Below are 12,879 nucleotides of genomic sequence, written 5' to 3' on the forward strand. Positions count from 1 at the left end.
ACATTACAGAAACTGTTGAACATTTCCAAACTGATAAGTATTCATGGAAGAAAGTATTCAAACATCCAATCATAGTTGACTTCTTCAACTTTTCAGCCAATCAGAGACAGGCTGTGTCATAGAGTGTGGGTTGGCAGGGTGTGAAAGGTCACTAGTGTTAACTAACACTCAAGTACAGTCACAGGTAAAACAACGGGTGAATTCTGGTCAATGGTCAAAACATAGACACTTAAGACATCTGACAGTTGATCACACCAAGCTTAGAAAGGAATAATCTTACAATATGAATTCTTGAAAATTCACATGTAATTTTGTAATTCAAAATGTATTAATTATTGAATTCACATTTCAGAATTAATTACATTTACACTTTGTTATACATGTATCATGCCATATATTAGATATAATTATATTTTGGGAACTCAGAAATGTGATTAATTAATTGGTAAATGAACATTGGTATTCAGAATTCAAAGAAAAATTATCTATAAACACGAATTATGAAAACATTACAGACAAGTTTTAAGGAGTTTTTCATTTTGAAATCTGTTTCAAAATAAAATGAAAATGAGTTATGAGTACATAGTGTATCAAGTTATTTAAGAATTATTACTTTACTGAAGAGGACAAAGCCAGATTATTTATGTTTTTGTATAAAGCACATGATGCCAACTTAATTTAACAATAACTATTGTAAACAGTATGAATTTTCATCAGCGTTTATTAAACACTCTTGCTGGGTCGTAAGAAGACAGAATGTCATATCCTGTAAATATGGGAATATTTCTAACTATACAGAATATGTACATGGTTGGAATGGTGACTTTTTATGTCTTATCAGACAATTACATGATAACAGAGTACATACTATCATTGGAAATATAAGTGTGATAACATACAACATTTCCAAACCATAACAAATATGTCTGTTACAAATGATTACTTTTATTACCTATAATACACTACTGTTTCTAATTTTGATACTGAAACTGGCAATGTTCTGCTATTTCCAAGAGAAAATGTTACAATACATGGCCAATTTCAAACAATATCTCTTTTGGTTTCATGCCCTAAGGTGGTAGCATTAAGTTGAGCTTCAGTGTCCCTAGGTAGGAGATTAGCAGTCCCTAATTGTCCAAAGATGGGAGACTGGTAAGATCTCTTTGTGTCTCATGCCCAAATGTATGAGTATTTACTTCAGTCTCTGTGTCCCTTGGTGGGAGATTAGCAGTCTCTAATTGTGCATTATGTCCCAGGATGGGAGACGGGCAAGGTCTCTTTGTGTCTCATACTCCAGGATAACAGTATTAAGTCATGTCCTGTCTCTAATCCTCAGGGTGGGAGATAAGTAGTGCCTCTTCATGTCTCATGCCCAAAAATAGTGGTATTTAGTTGTCTTTGTGTCCCCAGGTGGGAGATTTAAGCAGTGTCTCTTTGTGTCTTGTACTCCAGGATAACAGTATTAAGTCATGTCCTGTCTCTAATCCTCAGGGTGGGAGATAAGTAGTGCCTCTTCATGTCTCATGCCCAAAAATAGTGGTATTTAGTTGTCTTTGTGTCCCCAGGTGGGAGATTTAAGCAGTGTCTCTTTGTGTCTTGTACTCCAGGATAACAGTATTAAGTCATGTCCTGTCTCAAATCTTCAGGGTGGGAGATTAGCAGTGCCTCATGTCTCATGCCAAAAATAGTGGTATTTAGTTGTCTTTGTGTCCCCAGGTGGGAGATTTAAGCAGTGTCTCTTTGTGTCTTGTACAGGTAACAGTATTGTGTCCTGTCTCAAATCTTCAGGGTGGGAGATTAGCAGTGCCTCATGTCTCATGCCAAAAATAGTGGTATTTAGTTGTGTCTTTGTGTCCCTAGGTGGGAGATCTAAGCAGTGTCTCTTTGTATCTCCTATTCCAGGAAAACAGCATGTAATCCCCAGATGGGGATATTAGAAATGCCTATTTGTATCTCATGTCTGAGGTGACAGCACATGTATTTTGTGTCTCTCTTGTGTTCCAGCATAAGAGAATGGCAGAATATCTTTGTGCCATATGTCATGAGGTGGCTGTATCTAGTTGTGTCACAGGGTGTTAGATTAACAGTGGCTTAATATCCCATTTCCCACAGTGGCAGCATGTAATTATGTCTCAAGTGTCCTGGGGTGGATATTGTTAGTGTGATTTTGTGACTCATGCCGTCCAAGGGATGGAGGTAGGTAGTTTCTCAATCTCCCTGTGTCTTATGTCCGAAGGTGACAGTATACAGTTGGGTCTCCAGTGTCCGAAGGTTGGATATTGTCAATGTTATTTTGTGACTCATTGCGTCCGAGGGATGGAGGTAAATAGTTTTTCAATCTCATTGGGTCTTAAGTCAGAAGGTGGCAGTATACCGTTGGGTCTCCGGTGTCCCAGGTTGGGATATTGTCAATGCCATTTTGTGATTCATGCCATCCCAAGGATCGAGGTAGGTAGTTTCTCAATCTCCTTGTGTTTTATGTCCAGAGATGGCAGTATAGATCTCAAAATCACATATGACCTCCAAATTAATGATCTAATTTCAGGTTTCAGGCATTAGTCATACCAAAATATGCAAGCTACACTGAGAAACAGATTTAAATATAATGTATCACAGCTAACCTCCATGAACATTACCAAGTGTATCTCATTTTCAAGCGGTATCAAATCGACAAATGTCGCCATATCAACAAAACATCACTATGATTCAAAGAAATGATAAAGATTGATGCTTTTAAATGCAAGTGTTTTATACCATGTAGGAAATAACCTGTATCAAAAATCTGTTTGAAACACTTGCAATTGTTACAGTATCCTTTAGTAGAGATAGCCAAATTGGTTTGAGATGATATCATTATTATAATTATCATTTCAGGATTCAAAATTTCATGATCACATTAATGCCTCATAACAAAGTGAAAACATAATTCTCGTAAAAGTAACCAGTATATGCTAAGTCCCTTTCATCCATTGATGCTGTCTTTAAGATAATTTTGAAATAATGCCAATTATTTTCATAGAGCCTTCTATTTGTCCTTGGAAAGATCATACAAGTAAAAGTGTTGAATCTGATATCCCTGTCTGTAGTAAATCATAAGATTAAAATATCAACCCTTTTTACCAGTTTAGGATTTCCATATAACATCCATGGAATGGGACAGGAGGATTCCCCTTACATATATATGATAACATGTTAATGGTGCAACCCCCCCCCCCCCCCCCCCCCCCCCCCCCCCCCCCCACAACCTCAAAAAAAAAAAAACCCCAAGGAAGGCCAGCTAGGAAAATATATTGATAATTATTCACTCCTTTGGTGGTGAAATAGGTGGATCTTACTGACACAAATTTAGTTTGAAAGTATCAAGATCATCATCCTCTTGTCCACAACAATTTATTACCTTTTAGTTAGTAAAACGATGGAAATGATCAGTTTGGTGAATCTAGATCTGCAGCTGTGATGATAATTTCCTAAATCAGGTGATGTAACTTTTTGTATTGATCAATCATGTTAGTGCATTCCATTTTCTGCACTGAAATCCACATTTTAATTTGCTGAAATGAACCTATCAGAACAATGTGTTCTATGTGACAAGCTTTGATGAGCCAGTTTAAAACATGGTTTTACATAAATATGGTACATACATTGTTAATCTTGACACTTTGCTGTCGTTAAAAAATCATTTTCCATACTTTTATAGCAGTGTAACGACATTTTTTGTCTACCATATTTATCTGGTAAGAAGCCCTTGATTTGATTTGTTACAAACCAATATTATTTGATTGTTCTGTAATAAGCCCATCTAATATAATGTGTTGGTCTCCTAAGCTAACTGCACAATACAAATGATACCAAAATTTCATCTGAACATTTTTGTATACATATACGTTGCAAATTTATCTAAGAGAGGTAATATGTAATACCAATTTATAAACACTCAAACAGTGTCATCTGTTAAAACTGGATATCATTGGAACCTGGTCATATAACTTGTAAAAATGGAGCTTCAAAATCATTTGTTAAGTCTAATTGTCTGTGTGTAATAGAATATCTTTGGAATATTAAAACAATACTCTAGTAGGACAGAAGGAGTTCAGACAGATGCTGCTGCATTACATTTTAAAGTTCCAAGAAGTTAAAGCTAGAAATATACAAAAGTACTGTGAGTAATTATGTCCTGATAAACAAAGCCGGTTTTTTATTATCGCACGGACTAGCTAAACCAATTTTATTCATCAATGAAATAATGATTGACACAGTGATCTGATTTTGTTTTCTGTTGGGCATGGACAAGGCCTTTCAGGATCTATGTTACATAATATCTGTTGATCCATCACCATTTATGCCAGAAATGCTACATTAATATGTTCACAAGCCATTTTTCCCATGAAAATGAAAGAGGTCAAAGTGGCCTGTTTTAAGAGGTTCTACAGCAGACAATAAATTAGAAAATCCACTAACCTGTGATGTGACACCATACTTGACGAAGTGTTGAAGGAGATATTTGTCATGGTGAGCCAGCACATTCTCTATCAAACTCAGGATATTTATAGGAGGGTTGGGGAAATACTCAAACCAGTGTTCTGCCCAGTTCTCTGTGTAAAATCAAAATGTTTGTGTCAGTTTATTTTATAGATAAACACTAAGACTAACACACCTAGAAATCTCGGATATAGACTTTTCTTCTTTTGTACCTTTTTCTTTAAAAAACATGAAATCATTTGAAAATGGAAAATAATACATTAGACAAACAAACTTTTTTTATCTTCCATTAACTGAATATCAATTGAAAAGCCTCATTGTTGTTTTCAGTACGTTTTATCATATCTTAATTCATAAAGTAATTCTTTATCTATGTGAAATTTGCTTTGAAATCTGTCATGGTGATAACAAAAATATGTCAACAGTTTTCTGTTCTTTATTTATACTACATACAACTAAAGGCAATGAGACGTTCAATTCCCTATTTAATCCTGTAGAGAAATATCTTAATATATATGGAAGGTACACACATTTCAATTCAACCTACCCATGATTGTGGCGATGATTTCAAAGCAGACTAGATGGTTGTTCTGGAACAGCTTGACAAATGGGAATGCAAGCACAGGTAGATACTGTGTCTCTCCAAAAATAGGGGACCAGTGGGCAAGTGCGGACAGGATTCTGAAAAATATTGTAATAATACTACCTTACTTTTCATATCACAATATGACAGAGGAAATTTGTGTACCATTATGTACCATTATAAGATCAGGCAGAATCATGTTGCACAAAAAGAGAAGAATTCCTAGTGTATCACTATAAGATAGGAGTGCCTGCATAACTCAAGACCATCTCAGGTTAATATATATAAAGAGAGTAGTATGATGCTTCACAGTAAAACCTTCACTAAACTACATTATAACTAAAGATTTAATGCCTCGTGCATAATGACTGGAACCTACCTCTGAAGGACTCTGAGGAGCTTCCTACTCTTTATAGGATACTCTTCCTGTAGGTTGACATATGCAGGATGAGTGCCTTTATCTACAAGAGCTGCATAGGCAGTGTGGTTCTCAGGAAGTCGTAACACGGATCGCCAAATAAACATTCGGTATTTACTTGGATATTCTCCATATCCCTTTAATATAGCCGTTAATCTTTCCATATTTAGTCTCTCAGGAATCTCAATCTGTAAGATCACAAAAAACAGGTTTCTGACTCATGTTTCTTAGATCATGTACGAAACAACAAACATCAATTCAACTATTACATATCATTAATGGCCGTCTCAGTGTCACCAATATAAGGCTGTTTACTACATTAACACACAATAAATTTGATGACTTACTTCCCTTGATCCTTGGAGCTCTCCAGTCATTTTATTCTCCTTTCCTCCTGCATGACCTTTACCCTTTTGTTTGAGGCTGGGCTTGGTAGAAGTATCAGCCATTTTATTACTGGACACTACCTTGACTAACGGAGCAGGTGGCTACAAAAAATAATGAGAAAGCATTAAGGAAAAGATTTTGTAGGTTATATTAATTTACATAATAATTAAATATGGACAAAGAATATTAACTCAGAAAACAGATCCAAAGTAGTGATGTTTGTTAATTGATTTGTCATAAACACGGTTGAAATTAAAATGATGAATTAATACAACACTCATATTGATACAATCATTTGTATCAAGAAACTCTATATGCTAAATGTTGCTGATTTAAATCCATGCTGACAGCCAGACTGTCCACCATACACTTAATGAACATACTTACTTTGTTGAGTTCAGAGGACATTACATGTAGATTATACACATTCAGGCTTCCGTCCTCCATGACTGCCGATAGGTGGCGCCCTGATGAGCTAATGGTGATATTGTTGATCTTATTATCTATACTTCCAACATCAAATAATAACTTGCAAGAGTTGATGTTGATGAAGCGGACGATACCATCCTGACTGAGGACTCCTAGCACCTGCAGAAAATACAGACCTAACCTGGTGAACGTGACATGTAAGTGATAGATATTGACAAAGATACATGTCTGGTGAGTAAGATGACAGTTAAGTCTGATGTAAGTGATAGATATTGACAAAGATACATGTCTGGTGAGTAAGATGACAGTTAAGTCTGATGTAGGTAATAGATATTAACAAAGATACATGTCTGGTGAGTAAAATGACAGTTAAGTCTGATGTAAGTAATAGATATTAACAAAGATACATGTCTGGTGAGTAAAATGACAGTTAAGTCTGATGTAAGTAATAGATATTAACAAAGATACATGTCTGGTGAGTAAAATGACAGTTAAGTCGGATGTAGGTAATAGATCTAAACACAATGATATCATAATATTTGTGATACACAAAACTATCCACAGAGAAAGATATTCCAGCTACTCCACAGAGCTTAAATTTCTTAAAGGATTTTTCAAATGACAAGTGTTGAAGACCCAGATCTTAATATGATCAGTCAGCTGTTTTTAAAGTAGAACCAGCATATGTACATAGGACAAATGTACAACAAAAGAAACATATATTATTTAACCAGTTGAAACTCAGAAAGTTTCATAAACACTGACCTGAGTAGTTATTTCAGATTTCTACAGCGTGATCCTGATTTTAAAATTCATTCATCACTCAAAAACAAAATATCAAAACCACATCCAGTAGTAATGAAAGTAAACAGTGTACCTGATTGGCTCCTGCATCAAAGTTGTCTGGGAGGAAGACCATTTGTTTGACCGAAGTCACCTTGACAGGTAGCTCAACAATGCGTAGAAGTCTATGTGTGTCTAAGTCCCAGAGATGGATGAACCGTGACTTTCCTCCGGCTGCTAAGATTCGTCCATCTCTAATAAGAGAAACACAAATAAATTACAGACATAGTGTTTAATAAATGTCAAGTCTTAATCACAATGAATTTGTGTAAACGTACTTTGAACAGTAAGTATCAAGCAATTCAGTTCACATGCACATCACAGTGGCCATCTCTATAATTGCAACTCACAGGTCAACTCAGGAAAATAGATATTTTAATTCTTAATAGAAGTGTAGCAATTCTGAGAGATAATAATATATTGTCAATCATTTTCAACAGAGAGCAGTCACTTCCAGTCATCAATTAAATACTAAATAATCAATGATAAAAATGAAGTGAAGCATGAAGTATGACAATATAATACTGTAATTAGCACTGCCATATCATTGGATAAATAGGATTGGTATAGCTTTCAAACAGAAGGTCAAAGGTCATCAAAAGCCCATTTATAAATATGAAGCTCTGTATACAATTGCTTGATCATGTGATCATGTTATGGCTCCTGATATTGATAAACATTTCTGTAGAGCTGTTTTTATAACAGGTGATGCAACATTAAATCAAAACAGAATAAATCTGATGTGCAAAATATCTGTATGCTTTGATAATTGTGAAATACAGTTAAAATTCAATGGGAAAATATTAATAATATCTTCTATATACGTACTCAAACCTAATCCATACTTACTTGGTAGATATGAAAGCTCTGTAACGTGGACTGTTTCCAGGAGGTACAGGTAACTGGTATTTACACTTCAAGGTGTCAGACTCCCAGGCAAATATTGTGTCATCTTTGAAGCCAGTTATTATCACATTGCTGAGTGGTAGAAAGAATACCTAGAACAAAAAATTACTTAATGCTCAAAATTGTTAGAATATTATTCTTTAGTACCGTAAAAACCCACGTAATTCACATTGTAATGTCCGCATACACTCTGGGGAAAAAACCCACCTTCCATGTAATGTCCGCGGGTAAAAAATGCAAATTGAAGCTATTTCATCACGTACGCTAATAATGGCCGAGAGCTCGCATTGTGTATAACATACAGGTACCATTCAAGAATTCACTTAATTGTTTATAACAACAGTTATTCTCCATAATGGTACAGTAAGCTTACCAGTATGACAAGTCCTCATTTCGATAAGTGGTATAAGGGTTAGCCCAGCAGTGTTATAAACAGCTTGGGTCATCTCCTCACCTCGAGTGTGAGTGAGTGACAGCGTGTGATTAGCCAATTAATGATAACTATACAGTAACATGACCCACGGCGCCACTGACCCTACTGACACACCATCAGACGACGAGAACGCCATTTATTACAACATCATAGGAAAAACCATAGAACGATAATATCAGGTATGCTTGGCTTTTAAGAACACAAGGAAAAAAGTGTCATTTCCTCTATATCTCTGTAATGTCCGCAGATTGGGCGGACATTACATGGGTTTTTACGGTAATTCACATTGAATATAACTCATAAGTAAACCAAAATAACTCTTTGTGAGCTCTAGAATAACACACCTGTACAATTCCAACATCCTCCTTGATGTTCAGTTTGCGTTTACGTTGGAAAGTGTCAAGATCCCATAGTTGGGCTGTATCTGTTGAGGTTGTTAGAGCATATCTTCCTGATGCATGTACAGAAATGTCTCGGATCGCAGACTCGTGCCCTTTCATCCATGCAACCATTTCTTTTGTATCTAAGGAACGAAAAACAATAGCTGTTATGAAAAAGGGTATGTGAAATGTCAATAGTAACTATAGTAAGAGGTAGTCTTGTTTGGAGACATGAATGTGAAAATGCATTAAAAAATGTGGAATAAACAGATTGTTTACAAGCCTCATCATGCCTTGATGCTATTTCATTACTCAAAAGTCAATTCCAAATGTCAAGTTTGACCTCTCAAGTTGTTGGATAATAGAAAGCACTCTCAAATATAGTGCCAAAAATAGCACATGCCAATTTTCTAAACAAGGCTGCAGTCATGTACATGACAATAGTTACACTGAGCAGAGAGGTCATTGAATATATTGACCATAATATATATTCTTTAGTTAGAAACACTTAGAGAAGAATTGGTAATGTACGTAATGACCATCAACACCAACCAGTATCAAAGCACTTGAGTGAGTAATCTGACAGTCCCACAAGGAACTCAGACTTCCGACGAAGGTTGAATGCTACAGCAGTACAGGGATGTCCAGTCTTTTGTCCGAGAAAAAATCTACAAAAAACATTACATTTTTATCATTTAAATATAGAGAAATATGACATTGACTGTGTCCTCATGAAAGATACTTGAATATTAAACATATGAGCAAAACATATTCGTTATTACTGAAGACTGCACACTTGGAAAGATACTTAAATATTACACACATGAGTGAAATATAATTGTTGTTCTTGACGATGCTGTAAAACATTCTCTATTCATCTGGTTTTTTATTAAACACATCAAATCTTAAATAAAACAAACAAGTACATGACTTTTATTAAACAAATCCCATCATGTACACTTATATAATGAAGACTGCTATCTGAATATACCTTGAAAATTATTAAGTAAAGAAAGACATATGTTTTTCTCTTAAGATAAAAATCCTAGGACACAGAAAGAAAACCAGTACAATTGTATGGCTCTTACCTGTTTTTGTTGAGGTCAAATATGTAAACATTGCCCTGGTGATCCCCAGCCACGAAAGTTTCTGTCTGGCCATCGTATGCAGTATGAAGAAAACGAACATTGCGACTGAACTGAGAGAGGCTTCCTGCCTGACTATGATTGATATTGACCATCAACCTACAGAAACATAGATATCCAGGAATTATTTGTAAATAAGTATCTCTTAAGACTGGGTGTAAAATCTAAGCCATTACATGTACATTAACATATTACAAAACTCTTCCATTTAAACTGTTAATTTTATCACCAATGTTGATTTATATAACATATTATATTCATTAACAGAAAATTTGTAAGATTGAAAAGCTAGGAGTTTCTGTTCAAAAAAACAAAGAGGCCTTAAAGTTTGTGACAGAATAGCTTAAAAGAGTTATATAAGATACACCATTTCATCTCCTTACCCATTATCAGCTGATGGCGTTGGCTTACGGTGCCATATTTTTCCATTTGTCTTGTGAGCTACATCAAGTGACTGCATGATGTATGTTGACACTTATTCACTTTAGCCTGTACTTCAACTGATTTGTATTTGCTGACTTCAACCTCTTATATACATCATCATTCTAGAACCAATCTGAAAATTAGATGTAATATATGTATGTATATAATATACTTTTTTTGGTCAGAGTGACATCTGATTTATGTAACTGCATCATTTCCCCATCACTGACAAATACATAGATTTCTTATATTAATGTAAGAATTGATACAATTTTCATATTGTATTTATACTAATCGGTGTCAGGTTGTTTCGGTAACAATTCATTTTGGGAAAAAGTCAGAATTGAGGCCAACGCGCTCAAAACAATATTTCAACTAATGAGAGAAAAAAAGGCTGCCATCTTGGGTTTTCTACGCCAGACTTATGAAAATGACCAAGTTCCATTATAAAAGTTATAATTAATAGGTGCATATCTTCAACATATGTGTATAAACATCCTACAAAGTTTCAAGCTTCTACGTCAAAAACTCTAGGAGTTGATTCTACAAAACTGGTACCCCTTTTCCCTGCCCACCCACCTGACATTCACCATACTATAACCCGGATTTGCACTATGTGCAACCCAGCTAAAAATTGATATTTGAAAACAGATACCTGTTAGGGTACACTAATATTACATATTACAAAGCATTTGTGAATCCTGTAAACTCTTGTGCAGTCGCTTGAACTGCAGGCGACACTGCCAGATATACTGTGATTTGGGACATGACCTCAATCATTCGGAAGTGGTAAAGTATTATCAATGATCCAGATAAGCTACATAATAGCATATTTAACCCCTTAAATTGATGGAATATGCATTGATGATAAATTTCATGCATATCCATTACATAATCACACTCTCATTTACCCAACAATGTTTAATAACATGCATATGTAATTGAGACTTTACCAAACACCCCTTCTAACTTTGTACATGTATAATTATAGTTATATCAACAATTTTCCCCACTCTAACTAAACTTGTAAGCAATGATTCTGATATGTCTCATTTCTAAGTTGACCATTACCGAGAATGGCAGGCAAATTTAATCTACTTTTCAACACTAGAGCAATGGTGAGTGAAATCCTTGAATATATGAGTAACAACTATTTTAGATTGGTTTCATTTGCTAGATTAAGAAATTATCACACAAGTCATACTGCAAATGAAAATATACTCACAGCATAGCATAAACTAAATCATCTTTAACCCTAAGGTTGGAAAAGTAATTAAGAGTAGTTTACCTATTGGTCAAAAATTATCTGGAGCAATGTAATATGAAGACTGATCAAAGTTATCTGTCATCTGTTGCATTCATACTGATAATATATATAATGACAACCAATCCATTACATTCCATCAGGTATCGGTTTAAGATATAAACATCTGTACTTTATCAAGTTATTAAGTTCCTTCCAGTATGTGAACTATAACCCTTGAAACCGTCGCCAGATTTGTCATTGTCTCTATGAATGCAATCATAGTGATATATAAAGAAAGAGAATGACTGCCATCAGGAGTACATCATGATTATGTATCTGTCACCCGTTGCATTTATATTGAAAAATATATATATTTATAATGAGAACCATTCATACATTCCAGCGGGTATCGGTTAAGCTATCTGAGTATTTGAACTGTAACTCCCGATCTAACGCAGTAACGGCAGACTGCAATAAAAAAAATAGATTTGATTGAATTTAGAGATTTGTGGGTTTGGGGAACATTTTTGTCCCATTATATTTAGTTGAGCTTCCTTGAAAAGAAGTGAAAAATATCCACATTATAACTCACGGAAACATGTACTCTCATGGTCACGAACTGGCGAAGACTAAGTAGACGTAGTTGATTGCTGTCAGGGGATAAAATGAATCGTGATCAAATAAACATCTAGTAATTGTGTAATACAGTACCGTCTAAACAGTGTCCATGACAGCAACAAGGGGTTTTCCTAGATATATTGTCCATGAATGTCATCGTGTCTTTATACTAAATCCTCGTGTTTACATGTGAAGCGGGATCGGACATGTTTTCAATTTTGACGCCAGTGTTAAGTAAATATGCAAATTTTCATGTGGAATAAAAAAATAATCTTAACAAAGGAAAATGTTTAAAAAGTTGCCTAATTATATTTTTCATTTATCTAGAAAGAAAGAATTTGATTTGAATTATGTATGGTCGCATGAAAGTGTATTGAAAAATTTTCTTTGAGTGCGTTTCGCCTCTGACGAATATGAATGACCGGGAGGCTTTCGTTTATGTGGTTGGAACGATACAAATAGTATTAAAAATAAAATAACCCATAGCAGTCCCATAATTCACACGTTGAGATATGAATTGCGTAATACTGGAGTTTTATTGTCCGACATGCACGGCTAATTGCATTCTAATTTTGAATGAAAATAACAT

At 34.9% G+C, this 12,879-nt stretch overlaps 1 protein-coding gene across 2 annotated transcripts in view; it reads right to left on the minus strand.

Moving 5' to 3' along the window:
• Nucleotides 1–12,879, minus strand: part of LOC132556593 (TBC1 domain family member 31-like) — a 30,385-nt gene that overhangs the window by 17,217 nt on the left and 289 nt on the right. The window contains exons 1-12 of one of the 2 annotated variants that reach the window (XM_060221015.1): nucleotides 12,384–12,471; nucleotides 10,387–10,559; nucleotides 9,947–10,102; nucleotides 9,411–9,526; nucleotides 8,823–9,001; nucleotides 7,989–8,137; nucleotides 7,174–7,333; nucleotides 6,255–6,455; nucleotides 5,828–5,968; nucleotides 5,442–5,668; nucleotides 5,027–5,160; nucleotides 4,459–4,592 (exon numbers count right to left, since the gene is read on the minus strand). In XM_060221015.1, the coding sequence (XP_060076998.1) occupies nucleotides 4,459–4,592; nucleotides 5,027–5,160; nucleotides 5,442–5,668; nucleotides 5,828–5,968; nucleotides 6,255–6,455; nucleotides 7,174–7,333; nucleotides 7,989–8,137; nucleotides 8,823–9,001; nucleotides 9,411–9,526; nucleotides 9,947–10,102; nucleotides 10,387–10,463 (1,674 nt within the window). In that variant the 5' untranslated portion in view covers nucleotides 10,464–10,559; nucleotides 12,384–12,471. Of the gene's footprint in view, nucleotides 1–4,458; nucleotides 4,593–5,026; nucleotides 5,161–5,441; nucleotides 5,669–5,827; nucleotides 5,969–6,254; nucleotides 6,456–7,173; nucleotides 7,334–7,988; nucleotides 8,138–8,822; nucleotides 9,002–9,410; nucleotides 9,527–9,946; nucleotides 10,103–10,386; nucleotides 10,560–12,383; nucleotides 12,472–12,879 lie in introns of those variants that run through there. The other variant, XM_060221016.1, reaches the window with a different exon arrangement.

The sequence above is a fragment of the Ylistrum balloti genome, unplaced genomic scaffold, assembly GCF_031769215.1.
Source record: "Ylistrum balloti isolate Yb309-2 unplaced genomic scaffold, AGI_CSIRO_Ybal_v1 Utg370580, whole genome shotgun sequence".
Taxonomy (NCBI): domain Eukaryota; kingdom Metazoa; phylum Mollusca; class Bivalvia; order Pectinida; family Pectinidae; genus Ylistrum; species Ylistrum balloti.